The sequence below is a fragment of the Podarcis gaigeae genome, assembly GCF_964106915.1.
Source record: "Podarcis gaigeae genome assembly, chromosome: 12".
NCBI classification, from domain to species: domain Eukaryota; kingdom Metazoa; phylum Chordata; class Lepidosauria; order Squamata; family Lacertidae; genus Podarcis; species Podarcis gaigeae.
The window spans coordinates 14,380,495-14,395,663 of NC_139688.1; the positions used below are offsets into that span (position 1 = coordinate 14,380,495).

The window sequence follows — 15,169 nt, forward strand, 5'->3', positions numbered from 1 at the left end:
ATAACAGCCTATGATCCTAGTAAGATTATTAGCCATGGTGGTGGTCAGTAATGAGTAGCTTTCATTGACCCCTTCCCCCTAATTGTATTAAAAATAGCCACAAATATACAATGTTCATATTTGAGCAACAAAATGACAAAACTGCTTGATAGATGCAATGCAATTCTATCTGAAATAAAAGCCAGATAGATTTTTTTTTAAAAAAGAACTTGATTCAATGTCAGTATTTTTATTTATTTATTATGCTGCTGTGTTGCTACCATACCTTCATTCACAAATCCATAAAAGCAGCACAGTTGAAGCAATCGTCACCTTCTTCAAGGGCAGATTCAAAGGCTTCTTCATTAGCATCCTTGCCACAAAGGCAACGTACGGCTATGCATGCCAAACCATTCTTCAGTGAGTACTGCAGAAGGGAAGCAGGGAGCCTGCAACCCCCAGACCCATTGCATCTCATGTATTTAGTGCTAGACCATGGTTTAGCATGCATATCAATGCGGCCTATAAGTGGTTCAGCCAAAATGAACTGAAGAACAATTTTCAAGGAAGAGTATTTTAAAGAAGAGAGGAATCACAAAAGTGTTCTAGGAGTGAATTCCAACCATAATGGGCAACAAAGGAGACCAGAGATGCTAATTTAAGAGAGTGGGCTGTTGGGCAGGGTGAGGTTAGAGGACAGAGGTCACTGGTGGGAATACAGCTGTAGGGAATAAGGGCAGAAAATAGAGCAATATAACAATGACCAAGAGTTTCTGCTATGTCTACCACCATGAAGGAATTTCATGTGGCCTGAATGTCATGAGAAGTTAATATTTTGGGCGGAGGGATTGTGAACAGAGATGAGACAAAGGTGTGGCGAGTCATAGGAGTGGAATGCATGAGATTATGGAATAGTTTGCGCAGTCTAGAAAGTGTTTCTCTCTCCAAGATTCACATATATTGAGAATCTAGACATATTTAGACTGAAATAACATAACTATGAATACCCTCCAGTTCTTATCACTCATCGTCCCATAATAACTCCTACATTCTCCTTCTTACCCAGTTCCACACCTTCTGATATCTAAGACTGGCAATGAGTTGACAGATACACTTAAGAAATCACCATGAAAGCCTTACTCAGAACCAGTTATTCATCACATCAATTTTTCATTTCAGGTTTGAAACCTGAATAGGATGAGAACTAGCACCTGTGCTATGAGGGCAACCAAAAAGTTGTTGTTTGCCTCAGCATGGTAAATACAACTTTTTGGCCACAGATAAAACACTGAATTTCTTGGGGAAGTACTTGAAAATGTGACATGAAGATAAGGCCTGCTACTCTTCCAGCAACACAATTGTTTTGAGGATGTTTGAGGAGACATTTGATCAACTAGTCTAATTATATCCTTTAGGGTTTGTATATCTAAGGCTCTAATATAACCATTACTTTACTTTGAGTTGAAAAACAACAACACATATTTTATTTACCAATGATTATAGTAAGCGTTTTGAAGAATGTAAATCGTGGCGTGATAATGCTTTGAATTTAAAACAGCAGATAAAATCAGAGGAACAAAACACGAATCCATAAGTGCGCATGACAACAAACCAGCTATTGAGATCGATTGCTGCTTGCTTACTTTCTATCTGTCTCTTACTTGAGTTCAGTATCTTCTGCTTTATGGAATATATTGACTTGCCCGCTTACTCACAAAATTGGATTCCTGATGATCCTTGTGATAAAATGCACAGCAAACATGGAGCTGGGTGGCAGTTAAGCAAACCCCACAGTAATTTAGTCTACTAAACGTCGATTTGCACAAAAGAAGGAAACGCTTTGTGGTCCGGTATTTGAAAGTTCAACAAGAATAAATACTCAGAATAATCAGTGGAAGTGATTGGCCGTTAGTTCCTTTTCCAGCTCTTGTATTGAAAATTATCAGGCAAACTACTGTTGTCAATTTACGTACAGGTGGATGCACAGCCTGGACACCGAAATGATTTAAATAAGTAAATAATAATAATTAATAAAAATTTTATTATTTGTATCCCGCCCATCTGACTGGGTCCCCCAGCCACTAGACACATTAGAACTTAAATACAGTGGTACCTCGGGTTAAGTACTAAATTCGTTCCGGAGGTCCGTTCTTAACCTGAAACTGTTCTTAACCTGAAGCACCACTTTAGCTAATGGGGCCTCCTGCTGCTGCCGCGCCGCAAGAGCACGATTTCTGTTCTCATCCTGAAGCAAAGTTCTTGACCTGAAGCACTATTTCTGGGTTAGCGGAGTGTGTAACCTGACGCGTATGTAACCTGAAGTGTATGTAACCCAAGGTACCACTGTATATTTTCTATAATAGAAATCAGTAGATTTAATAAGATCCACTGTAACAGCCTGTAAGGGATGTGGGTGGCAATGTGGTCTAAACCACAGAGCCTAGGGCTTGCCGATCAGAAGGCTGGCGGTGGTTCGAATCCCTGCGACGGGGTGAGCTCTTGTTGCTTGGTCCCAGCTCCTGCCAACCTAGCAGTTCGAAAGCACACCATAAGTGCAAGTAGATAAATAGGTACTGCTCTAGTGGGAAGGTAAACGGCGTTTCCGTGCACTGCTCTGGTTCGCCAGAAGCAGCTTAGTCATACTGGCCACATGACCCGGAAGCTGTACGCTGGCTCCCTCGGCCAGTAAAGAGAGATGAGCGCCGCAACCCCAGAGTCGTCCACGACTGGACCTAATAGTCAGAGGTCCCTTTACCTTTACTGTAACAGCCACAAGCCTTTTTGAATGAAAAGATTTAACATATCTTCCATAAAGTTCCATAAGGGAGAAATGCACATGGAAGCTCTAGCATCTGTGTCTTCTACTGTGTTGGAACATGGTTTGAGGTTATTTCTCTGTGCCATCTTAAACTGAATATAATATTTAAATATTGCTTAAGTTCAAGATTTCCTGCACACATATTTAAAGTAAATCCTATATTAATTACTTTTACTGCAAAGGATATCTTCCAGGGCAATCTTACCGATCATTTCCTACCATCTAGTGTTGCAAATATGTATTAATTTAAGTTGCATTATTTTACTACATGTGATTCGAAACTTTTTCACCTGCAGACTTCATTGCTTTTGATGCAGTTAGGAACTGAACCACATGCCCTCTCTGCTTTTGCAAGTAAACAACAGTGGGTAGCTCCCAGCTACTAAAATTTTTAAATTACCTAAATAAAAAAAATTAAAAATTCAGAAAACAAACAAATATTAAGGCAGTAGTAGCATGACAAAAAGCACAGTAGAACACAGCAGGTAAAACAAGCAAACCAAATAAATAAATAAATAAATAAATAAATAAATAAAGGAGGATAACACTTCAGCAGGCAAATAGGGCAAAGGCCTGCTAAAACTGCATGCTCTTAAAATAGAGCCTAAAATGTATTAAAGAGGCAGCTCAGCAGATCTGCTCTGGGGAACGGGCATACTGGGCATTGCCATAGAAAATGCCCTCTCAAATATCTTGACTTCCAACCAACTGTATGTCTAGTAGAATGAGCCTCCTTCAATGATTCATGACCCCAACTTCACTGCAGATTTGAAAAGCATTCCTCATATTCTGCAGAAAACCTAAAATAATAGCCAAAGCTATGCTGGTAACACATGTCACATAAAATGCACCACAGTGCCTGTCATAGTCTCCCTCTTGGACACAGATCCCAGGACAACACTAGTTTTCTGTTGTTTGCTGAAGCATACATGAAGCAAGCCTGAGAGCTCATATCTCAAAATGCAATGCCTCAGAAGAAGATCTCCAGCCAGTTAAATAAGACTGCATATGTTGTGATCATCTACTATGGCCAAGCAAAGATTTCTAGAGCTTTTTCTTAAATGGATAAGGGATTATTTTTTTAAAAAAAATAAAACCTCCATCCCATCACAACAGCAACACAGATCATTATTATTTGCATGTTATACTTGAGGACGATCCATTTTCATCTTGTCTAGCTGCTCACCAAACAGGAAAATAGGGACACACATAAGGATTCCTTAAAACGGCATCTTCCTTGCATCTTAGGCAGGGCTGTTCTTAGGCAGTAATTACATTGGATGGAGTGTCAGTCTTTCTCTGCTTTAATTTTTAGCAATGAGGTATTTGGGTACATGGAGCTGTAAAAGTATTTGAAAGAGTGTGCACAGTGTTTGGTGAAATCTCAGAAGCCAGAATTTCCAGCAATAAATATCCTGAATATCTCTTTAATCTTTACCATTAACAGCATGAATAGAACAAATTGTGCATATTTCCTTAGCTTGTGTTTTTGAAAGGGGAAAAAAAGGTACAAAGAGTGAAGTACCATGGACTCTTGCTAGAAGAGTGGTTCTTAAAAATAAAAGAGAGTCGGAATGAAAGAACTTAAAGAACGAAAAGGAAGATCTGAACTGGCCCCACCCTACTCAAAAGCAGAGCAAACACTTGTACATGATTGATGGGAATTCCTTTCCACCCTTGCTGCAGATATGTGGGATTGTTACATGTCACATGTCTGTTTACATCCCAGCACAGATTGCTGGAGTCCCATGAGCGGAACATGTATTGCTTTTGTTTTCTCTCTCTGAGAAGAATGACAAGGAGAGAGGCCATGTTTTTCTTTGTCCTGATTTATGTATAATAAATGCGTAGTTTAGTATAGAATCCACGCCTCAAGCCTGATCTGTTGTGTGTTTACTCTGCTGAGTCATGTGTGCTCTTGCATGTACAGCAGCATGAGTCGCAGACACACGTTGGAGTAGGATGACTGATGGATCTCCGCAGCGGCAAGTCTGGGAAGGGAGATGCTCCGGCTGGGGCCAAGCCAGCTGGCTTTCCATTCCACGGTTCCAACAATGATACTGTTAAGTTGTGGGTTGACATAGCCGACGACCAGCGATTTCTCCAAATAGCTCTTTATTTCGTAAGCTGGAATACAACTGACTGCAAACAGCTCAGCCGGCCTGCTTTTATAGGCAGCCGGCTGTCAACATTGTAACAACAACAGCCCAGAGTTCCCGCCTAAAATAACTGACGCGGACCTGAGGGAAAACTATCTACAGACCTGAGTGAAAACTATATACAGTATCCCCCTGCTGGCCCAGGGTGAAACTTCACTACATAACAGATACCATGAAAGAGCCAGTAAAACTAATATACTAAGAACCCCCACATACACTGTTCAAAAGACCATATGTAGTATAATTAGCCAAAGGCCTGGGAGAAGAGGAATATTTTTGCCTGGAGCCTAAATGTAGCAAAGGTTCCAGGGGAGCCTCCCTGGGGAGAACATTCCACAAATGGGGAGCCACCACTGAAAAGGCCCGATCTCATGTTGCCACCCTCTGGACCTCTCACGGAGGAGTTACACAAAGAAGGGCCTCGGGATGATGATTGCAGGATCCAGGTCAGGCAATCCTTGAGGTATTACAGTCCTTTATTGATCAAAAACCAGCACTTAGATTTGGGCCTGGAAACTAATTCGCAGCCAGTGCGGTCGGGCCAGGATTAGCATTATATGCTCAAACCATCTTGCCCCGGTCCATTACCGAGGCAAGACAAGTCCAGCGCATCCACTGCCACACCTGTAAAGAAGAAGCAGAGCTGTGCCATCAGCATACTGCTGACAAGTACTCCAGATGACCCCAGAATGGAGAGGAGAGCAAGCAAGGTCAATGCAGGAACACACAGGAGGAGCCCAGGGATTCCCATTCTTTCCAAATTGGCTCTGTGAGTCCCTTCTTACATGGCTGGCTAACGGACTCTGCTTGAAATGGCCTGTTTATAGGGACTAGATACAGAGCTGTGCCCCTGGGCCATCCATCCTCACATGGGTCCTTACCTATCCCTGGCAGTAGTGCCAGTTTCAAGCTGCCCCACCCATGTTACAGAGACATATTATGTATTCAGGATAGCACCTGAGGTAAGATGCAAAGATGAAAGTGAATGTGGATGACAGGTTTGATGAAGGAGTAGCATGGATGGAAGGCAAATGCATTTTCCAGTAGCAGGTTTTTAAAAGTGAGAACTGACTTGCCGTACAGAAAAGGGGGGGGGGAGACTGTGACACTCACAAGGAGAATAATGAAAGAAAACACAAAGGGGAAGAAGAGAACAAGAGGGATGGAAGAAATCAAGCAATTTTTGCATCTCCACATTGATTGTAATACTGCAGGATATATCAGATAAGGCGCTATAATGTGAAGAAGAACAAAGAGATAAAGCATACAGAGAAACAGTTGGTTCCCCAAATGTTTGGATGGAAATGAAACATTTCGCACAACAAGGTGAAAATCCTTTAATAAAAAGCTTTCTATAAACAGCAGGCAGAACCAGCCTTATATTATATCTGCAGCCTCTAAGAGTAGCCTACCTGGGTCTTCTGTATTAATAGTGATGTTTTTGTAAAAAAAAAAATTACTTTAATTTATTGATACAGAACCTAACACCTCTTTGATCTCTGCTTTGATCACAGGTATAATTTGGAAGTAATCAATGACTATAAAACAGGGAAGAAAAATGGAAATTGTAATTGCAATAAAGCTGAATATCTTATTATCGGATAAAACATACACCCAAATGGCCGAAAATGAAACACACAGAGGAAAATTGTTACAAAAGCGTGAAAGAGATTTGCTGGGCATTATTTGGCAATGTAATTAATTTTCATGGCCTTTCTTTCTGGCTGCCCTGCACAGCCTTACCAGCAGCTTCCTTCCCTTAGACTCCTGAGCCCTGTTGTCATGAAGTTGTGTTTGTGGGAGCTAGTTGCTTGCATTAATCTCAAACAGGAAGGGACTGTTCTTACTCCTGGAAGAAAGTAGTGGAAGGGGGCTTCCAGCCTATTGCTATTTTCAGGTGGGATTCAATCACATATCAGCAAATTCAGGCTGCACAACTGAAGTTGGATTTGAGGTTTTGTGCAACAAGCCTGCCTCCCCAAAAGAGGTGACTTATTGCAATAAGGAAAGACATGCCATGCAACTTCTCCACAAACAAACAGGAATGCATGCTGAAGAAACAGGTTCTCTGGAAGTGACCTAATAATTAACTGGACTGCAACTGGTCCTCCTTCAACAGAAAGGGCAGAAGAGGTTTCTGAATTCTGGGAAAGCAACGCAGCTCATTCCAAGCCTACCTGACATGGCTGGAGTAAAATGTTTCGCTCAAAGCTCTGCAAAAACTGGACCCCTTTATAGCAGTGAATCGATATATCCACATTCTATCTAACATTTCTGTTCTGTACAGTACCTCTGTGTAACAGCTTCTCTAAGACAATTCTCAAGTGCTGGAGGATGAGCGGTGAAACTTCATACTTGTACACGTCTATCACTGGCACCTGTTGACATCTCCCAAATACTCCATCTGGAGAAGGTAAAAAAAAAAGGGGTGGGGCATAAGGAAAAAGGGTGAATAAATCCCATTGTTCTATGACATACCTACATACACAAAGAAATTTGCAATATGTTCTAGGACAGTTGTACTAAACGTGATAATGAGAAAGAGATACCTCCTTGGTCACCTTCCCTTAAAAACTGCTTCACTTTTTGATGCATCCTTTCTGGTAATGCCAAAGCAAATAAATAAAGCAATAACTCTCATGAAAACCAGACTGCCCAGGAAACATGTATGTTAGTTTGCAGAGAGAGGGTTTCTTTTTCCCCTCCCTCCTTTTAATACAGGAGCTATGTAGTAGCAAATGAGTGCTGAATCGATAATAAGCAGCCAAGGCTAGTTTAATGTAGTACCCTCTAATGAATGCAATAAAAGGGAGCGGCTCATGCAACAATGAGATATTAATGGAACCTAATTTATTTAGCTCCATTCCATTCATCTAAAATGACAGACCCTTCTCATCAAGCTCTTTTCATATCACACCTTCTAATTAATTTAGGTCCTAATTAGTCTTTATTTAGAGAATTGTTCATTTCAAGACAAGCTTCCTGTGTGGGAAGAAGAAGATAGGCAGAGGAGGGGGAGTTCAAACATTCAAATTACCTTTCTCCCTTCCATACAAAAGACTAATTTAGAACTTGGGTGCTTATAATATCCTCTGACCATCTGCAGCGCTAGGCTTCAAAAAAATGGGTGCATTTATTGTTGTCTTCACCTGTACACAGTGATCCACAGAAAACTATTGAAAATGCAAAAAGTTTAATTAGCATGCTATTCTTCATACTGCTTGTTTTAATTCAGTAATTACTGCAGATATTGCATTCATAATCAAAAGGGACAGTGCAATTTGACTAATAGAACATAACATTGTGAATTAATTTGGAAGTACCTATTTATTTATAGGGCGCTTCAACAAGATGAAAGAGTAGATAGAGGGGGAAACAGCTGCTCTCAACATTCAAACAGTCCGTCTATAGTATTATAGAGTACACACCTATATCAAAGTCATTTAATTTACATTATAAACTCGAATATTAACCTAGATTTGAAGAGATGCAGTTAATTTAAAAAAAAAAAAAACTCTGCAAATTTTCAAGTGTGATTTCTTCCTAACAGTTTGAGCAACGATTACTGCACACAAAAGATTTCTGCCACACCACCATATATTTTGAGTTAGGTTGGGTTTCATATTTCTCCATCCTACAAAATACTGAGTTCTGAAGCTATGGATAGCTTCTAAGGGATACACGAATGTGTGGTGATGTTTTCCTTCCTGGCGAACGAATGCTTGCTGTATTCTCTACACACTCTTACAACAAAGCAAACTGGTCTGATGAAATGCTTTATCTATTTTGTGTTTCTCATCCTTAGAGATAAGCCTAGCAACTGCCTTTAAGTAGCTACAAAACAACAAGGTTGTTCAGAGTATCCCAACCCAACCTGTTTTTGTTTTCAGATGTTCATTCAATGCATGTGAGGAGCAGGGCTGCACATGCCATTCCCACCCTCCAACTATGTGCATTCCCGGAGAGCTTGGAGAGACCTTGGGGAAGGACCGTGGCTTAATGTTGGTACAACATCTGCTTCACATGCAAAAAGGTCCGGTTTCAATCCCTGACAGCTCCAGGTAGTGTTGGGAATGTCCCCATTCTGAAACTGGCCACTACCAGATTGTAGACCCAGGGTCCCCAAACTATGGTGCATGGACCATCAGTGGTCTGAAGAACACTTACAATTTGAATTCTATAGAATTCTATGGTGTTCAAATTTTGATACAGCACAATACAATGCAATCTGAGAATGATTCCTTAATGAGGGGAAAAGAGAGGACTATAGAGTCACTAGATAATAAAATGCTTGATAAGAAAATCAGTTTTAGGGCTTGCCAATCAGAAGGTCGGTGGTTCGAATCCCTGCAACGGGGTGAGCTCCCATTGCTCGTTCCCTGCTCCTGCCAACCTAGCAGTTCGAAAGCACGTCAAAGTGCAAGTAGATAAATAGGTACCACTCCGGCGGGAAGGTAAATGGTGTTTCCATGTGCTGCTCTGGTCAGCCAGAAGCAGCTTAGTCATGCTGGCCACATGACCCAGAAGCTGTATGCCGGCTCCCTCGGCCAATAAATTGAGATGAGCGCCGCAACCCCAGAGTTGTCCGCGACTGGACCTAACGGTCAGGGGTACCTTTACCCTTAACTCCACTTAAGGGAACACTACTTTTGCTTATCTTCTTCCCTGATACAGCGTCCACTGTGGCACTCGCTAAGTTGATTTCTTCATACATCTTTCTCCGTGTCTGAAAGGTTCTAGCTACACTCATTCAGCTTTCCAGGCTTGGGAGAACTCATTACAATTCAAAGAAGTAAGTTCTACTTTTATGTAGTGAAGGAGCTGTTTTAACATTTGTTTTACCAGCATGCCCCTCTGGGATCTGTTGTTCAGTTTAAAAATAAAGGCGGATCCACTATGGCACCATGAGCTGCATCTGCCTACTCCAGCAGCCAAACTGCACCACATCATAAGGACACTATCCTGCAAAAAGAACACCAACCTACTTTTTATGTTTCAGTTACAGATAGGTAGCCGTGTTGGTCTGCCATAGTCAAAACAAAAAAAATTCCTTCCAGCAGCACCTTAAAGACCAACTAAGTCAGTTCTTGGTATGAGCTTTCGTGTGCATGCACACTTCTTCAGATAGTGTGCATGCACACGAAAGCTCATACCAAGAACTGACTTAGTTGGTCTTTAAGGTGCTACTGGAAGGAATTTTTTTTGTTTTGACTACTTTTTATGTGATATGATATCTCACAAAGCCAAAGACAGTTGCTCTGGTGCACGGATGGGGAATCTCAGGCCGGGCTGTGTGTGTGTGTGTGTGTGTGTGTGAATTGTGGCTATCCAGGCCTCTCTATCTTCCCAGGGCACATTTCTTCCTAGTCCAGCCTCATATCTCCAGGCTTCACCCCTCAATAGCCCTGGCTCTGTACCCTCTTCAGGTCCTTTTGCATGCCTGGAAGATGTGCTTGAACTGTGGTAATGCCTCATGTTTCCCTGCCCGGAGAAAAGAGGTGAGTGTAGAAACCTCTCACTTTTGCTGTACAAACATAACAGCCTCACCTGTTGCTCCTCCCATTTTTGCCTCCGGCCCAGCACACCACAGGCATGTGGCCTCCGAAAGGTTGCCCATGAGGGAATGTGGCCCCTGGGCTGTAATGGGGCTCCACCCATCCTCTAATGTAAATGTTTCTCTCCCTTTTAAGGGATCCCATAAATTCTACACAAAGCTGGAAGCGAAATTAAGGTACCTGAAGTCATTCCTAAAATTGTGGGATTTGAGGATAGTTCTATGCCACAGCCCTTGACACACTTCTTTTCATGTTCCTTAAATTGGCTGACTTGAAATTGCATTCAGCGACCTTTAAATGGAAGGGCGATGACGTCTGCTTCTAATAATGCAGTTGCCACACTAAAGCACTTAAAACACAATTTCTGTATGCATTCAAGCTCCCTACATTATCAGTAGGCAAACTAAGGCCCGCGGGCCAGATCAGGCCCAAATGCTTTCTGGATGCAGCCCACAGACGGTCCGGGAATTGCCACGTGAATCGCCAGCGTGCATGTTCTTTCCCTCACCCTCACCCTCCCTCTCCCTCACACAGTGGCGGCAGCAGCACCACCTCCTCCCTCCCTCCTCCCCGCCCTGCCTAGAGAAGGAAGGGGGCTGGACTTTATTGGTGCCAGCAGCAGCAGTGCTTGAGCGGCCGCCATTTTAAGCAGCCCCTCTCTGGAGCCCTTTTGCACACCACTCATTGTCCCTCCAGCGGCGCCACCAGCCCCTGCCGCTCGCAAGACACAGGTAAGCAGCCACTGGGGCTCCTGGGGCTCTTGCATCACACACACCCCCAAATATAGTCTGCCCCCCACAAGGTCTGAAGGACAGTGAACTGACCCCCTGCTGAAAAAGTTTGCTGACCCCTGCCCTACATGGAGTAGCCTTCACAGCAAGTTTTTAACCTTTGGACTTGGCACAGTGTGAGGAGGGGGCAAGGCTATGATCTTACGCCAGAATGGCTTCCTGCACAGAGCAACCTCCATGGCAGTCACTTTCAAAGAACTGGTCACCAATATGTCTAATATACTAATATTTTCTTGGGCGATCTGAGTAACTCAGAACCAGGTGAGTTGACTGTGGTTCATTCAAACAACCCCTGAGTGTGTCATTCTTCCTTTAAATAAGAGAAGAGGCACCTCCAGCTCTTGAAATGATGTTGGTCTTAAACTCCCATCAGTCCCTGGAAAGAGGAGAGTTGAAAGACCACAGGTCGGCCAATTGGTGCCAAAGAAGGATAGAACTTTCTTTATGTATGCTACAACAGCAGCAAGAATACTCATTGCAAAGTACTGGAAGACACAGGATCTACCGACTCTGGAAGAATGGCAGATGAAGTTGATGGACTATATGGGACTGGCAGAAATGACTGGCAGAATCCAAGACCAGGGAGAAGAGTCGGCGGAAGAAGACTGGAAGAAATTTAAAGACTATCTACAGAAATATTGCAAAATTAATGAATGTTAGAACGATGTTGGATAGTAATTAAGTGGTTTCCAGCTGTAATGTTTTAAGAGAATATGGGGGGAAATGGTTTAGAAGCAGGTTAAAATTTATTGATAAGGATTTGCTGAACTAACAATCTGAATTGGAATACAAAAAAGGGAGGTACGAGGAGGTCTGGGAAATAAGTTAATGGAAAATAAGTAATGGAAATTTTGTGTGTTTTTAATTATTTTTATTTTTTTGTATTTTTGTTATTTTTTCTTTTTGATTTTTATTGTATTAATATTGAAAACTTTAATAAATATCTTTTTTTTTTTAAAAAAAAAAGAAAGACCACAGGTTCCCCATCCCTGCTGTAAATGAACACAAGAAGCGGGGAGAATCTAGTTCAGCTCTGCTCAGCGCAGGATTGCAGTTTCCTCATGGGAAACTTGTTCCAGCAATGGCTCCTCCCTTGGCTCAGATTGTGATTAAATAGAATGAATGGCAGTTGTACCCAAAGGTGATGCTTGCTCAACCAGTTCACTACAAGCAAACTGTAATCTGGCCCAATAAGGAAAGCCAGATTCATGCTTAATACTGAATATACAAAGAATAATTTCTCACCAGTATCCAAGCTTGTCAATTTTTTTAAAGTTTGTATATAACCTTCATTTTCTGATTGATTAATCTTGACAGGAGTTCCTCCACAAAGCCCTATGTACAAGTTCTTCACACATTCAAAATTGCACATGGGAGGGATATGGCACCATGGAACAATATCTATATTAGTAGATTTTTCAGCTCATTCTTCACTTTGTACAGCCATCCATAGCCTGTGGGGGGTTTCTGTTAAAAATCTTTTCCCAGAATCTCTCTTTATTAGAGCTAGTTGAGGTGTTTGGGTTTTGTTTTGTTTTTTGCTTCTTCTTCTTCTTCTCATGTTCATTCTACTGCTGTAGTAGCTGGTGAAGGAGCTTTCTCAGTAGAAACCACTGTTATATTGTGGTAATTGAGAAGGGACTGACCATACTGTCTGCTGTACTCCCTGCCTCCAATAACACATCTTGGCATTGTGTGTAGAATTGTGTGCAGAAATTCCCTCCTCTATTGCCACATAATGGAGGATTTGACTAGCAAGCTGCCTCATCAGCCACAAGTGTTCTGTTGCTTTTTTTCCTACCTTAAATTTAATTGTTCTAGAGCAACAGCAGACAACCCATGGCCCTCCAGATATTGTTGAGACTCCAACTCCCATCAGCCCCAGTCAGCATAGCCAATGGTCAGAGACAGTGGGAGTTGTAATACAACAATATCTGTAAGGCCATAGGTTTCCAACTCCTCTTTCAGATAGCGGAAGCTAATTTCAGACAGACATCATCCCCACTCCACATACTCCCAAGAGACACTAACCTTTTTTCTGATTTGGCTCATTTTCCCCCAGCAACACTGCAAATAATCCTCTCAACTGTCGCAGTCACTTATATACCAATTTTGCCTCTCATTTAATTGCAAAACTGTCATTTGAAGCTTTCGAAACCTCTCCCACGAGGTAGCTCTCAGGCTGCTTGTGTTCACACTGCTTTTGGTTAGAAAATAACTGTGGGTTTCAAATTTTATTTTTTTAGTTTTGTGTAGAGCTCACAATAGTTTGAGAACCTCTTTTGTAGACTCAAACAACTGTAGTTGGGCAGAGAGATACTTCTTGAATACTGTGCAACCCTAATGAGACTGAGAGAGATTTCTTTTGAAGTGGGTTCGATATGTTGTTAAGCAGACCACATTTTTATGATGTGAAACTATTAGGCTGCTTTAAACAGGTGGATGCAACCAACAGTTGCAGTTGTAATCATGTTACTATTATGACACATTACCGCGTTTTATATGAGATTACTCTGGAGTAAGTTACACTAGGGTCACCAACTAAGGACAGAGAACTCCCGCTTGGCCCCAGAATGATATTGCACAGTAACTGGTGGTTAAATGTTTATTTTTCATTCTTTCATTTGTTGCAAAAGGCAACAAATGACACAGTACCACGTTTTATATGAGATTACTCTGGAGTAAGTTACACTAGGGTCGCCAACTGAGGACAGAGAACTCCCGCTTGGCCCCAGAATGATATTGCACAGTAACTGGTAGTTAAATGTTTATTTTTCATTCTTTCATTTGTTGCAAAAGGGATTCCAGAACCATGTTTTCTTTCCAACACCCCATTAATCTGGAAAGATCTCAGTGGCACCTGTTGGACTACCCTGAAGTTAATGGTTTGAGACTTGAAGCTTAAGGATGCAGACGGAAAACAGCACAGATGCCTTCTTATCGTGGGCACCCTTCCAAAAAAAAAAAAAGTATTTACTCTGGAACAAGGGAAGAACTTAAGCCACAATGCACTCAATTTAATGAAAGTAAAGGGGTTTGGGGGGGTTTAAGTTACTACCGTAAACCTGTCAAGCAAACTTGGTTCGCAATAAAGCTCACTCTCCCCAGCCGCAGTCATATTTGGAGCTACCTGTTAAGGGTGGAAAGATGAGCAGCAGGGCAGCAAAAAGGAGGTTTATCTATGGCAGCTAATCTCCTCAATCAACAGCACTCTGCTCTGCTCAACAGCCGTTGCCAAGTAACAGGCCAGAGCTTCTCTTATCGGCTTCCTAATGTTTCATTGACTATTCAGACAAGAATAGAAAGCTGTGACATGGAGGGTTATATGCAGCACAAAATGAAAACGGCACATTATGTGGGAAGAAAAAGAGAAATCTTTTAGTCCTTTTTTTTAAAAAAAAATAAAATATCTGGATAGTCAGTGGCTATTGTTCCTGTCCTCCACCATCACCTTGCCCACCAAGGTAATTTTCTGCACTGCTCATTCTAAACCACAAAAAAACAAACAGGGGGAAGTTATAAATTTACATGCATAAGACTCTTTTGGTCTTTCTTGGTAAGAGCTCAGCCATTCATTGACACCACCGATTCCCTCTATAAAGGAAAGCAGCCATTTCTCAGTTGCACGTTCCGCCGGCAGATCAGAGTACTGGTGGCAATGATGAAGGGGATTGGAATCTTTGTACATTATGCCCTGCTTGTAATAAAGGCAAATGCATGTCAAATTGGCAACGTTAAAATTTTATCTACAGCAAACATCTCTCACGTACACAGAGAAGGATAGCAATTTGCAACTGGATCATTACTCATACAGCCTCTGCACTTGTTTCGCATTCACATTCCAGGTTAGGAACAGGAAATTTCTTG

The 15,169-nt window shown here is 41.8% G+C and overlaps 1 protein-coding gene across 1 annotated transcript in view; it reads right to left on the reverse strand.

Annotated features, from left to right (window-relative positions):
- Nucleotides 1–15,169, reverse strand: part of PTPRN2 (protein tyrosine phosphatase receptor type N2) — a 608,845-nt gene that overhangs the window by 496,084 nt on the left and 97,592 nt on the right. The window contains exon 3 of the mRNA XM_083704687.1: nucleotides 7,247–7,360. Within this exon, the coding sequence (XP_083560813.1) occupies nucleotides 7,247–7,360 (114 nt within the window). The remainder of the gene's footprint in view (nucleotides 1–7,246; nucleotides 7,361–15,169) is intronic.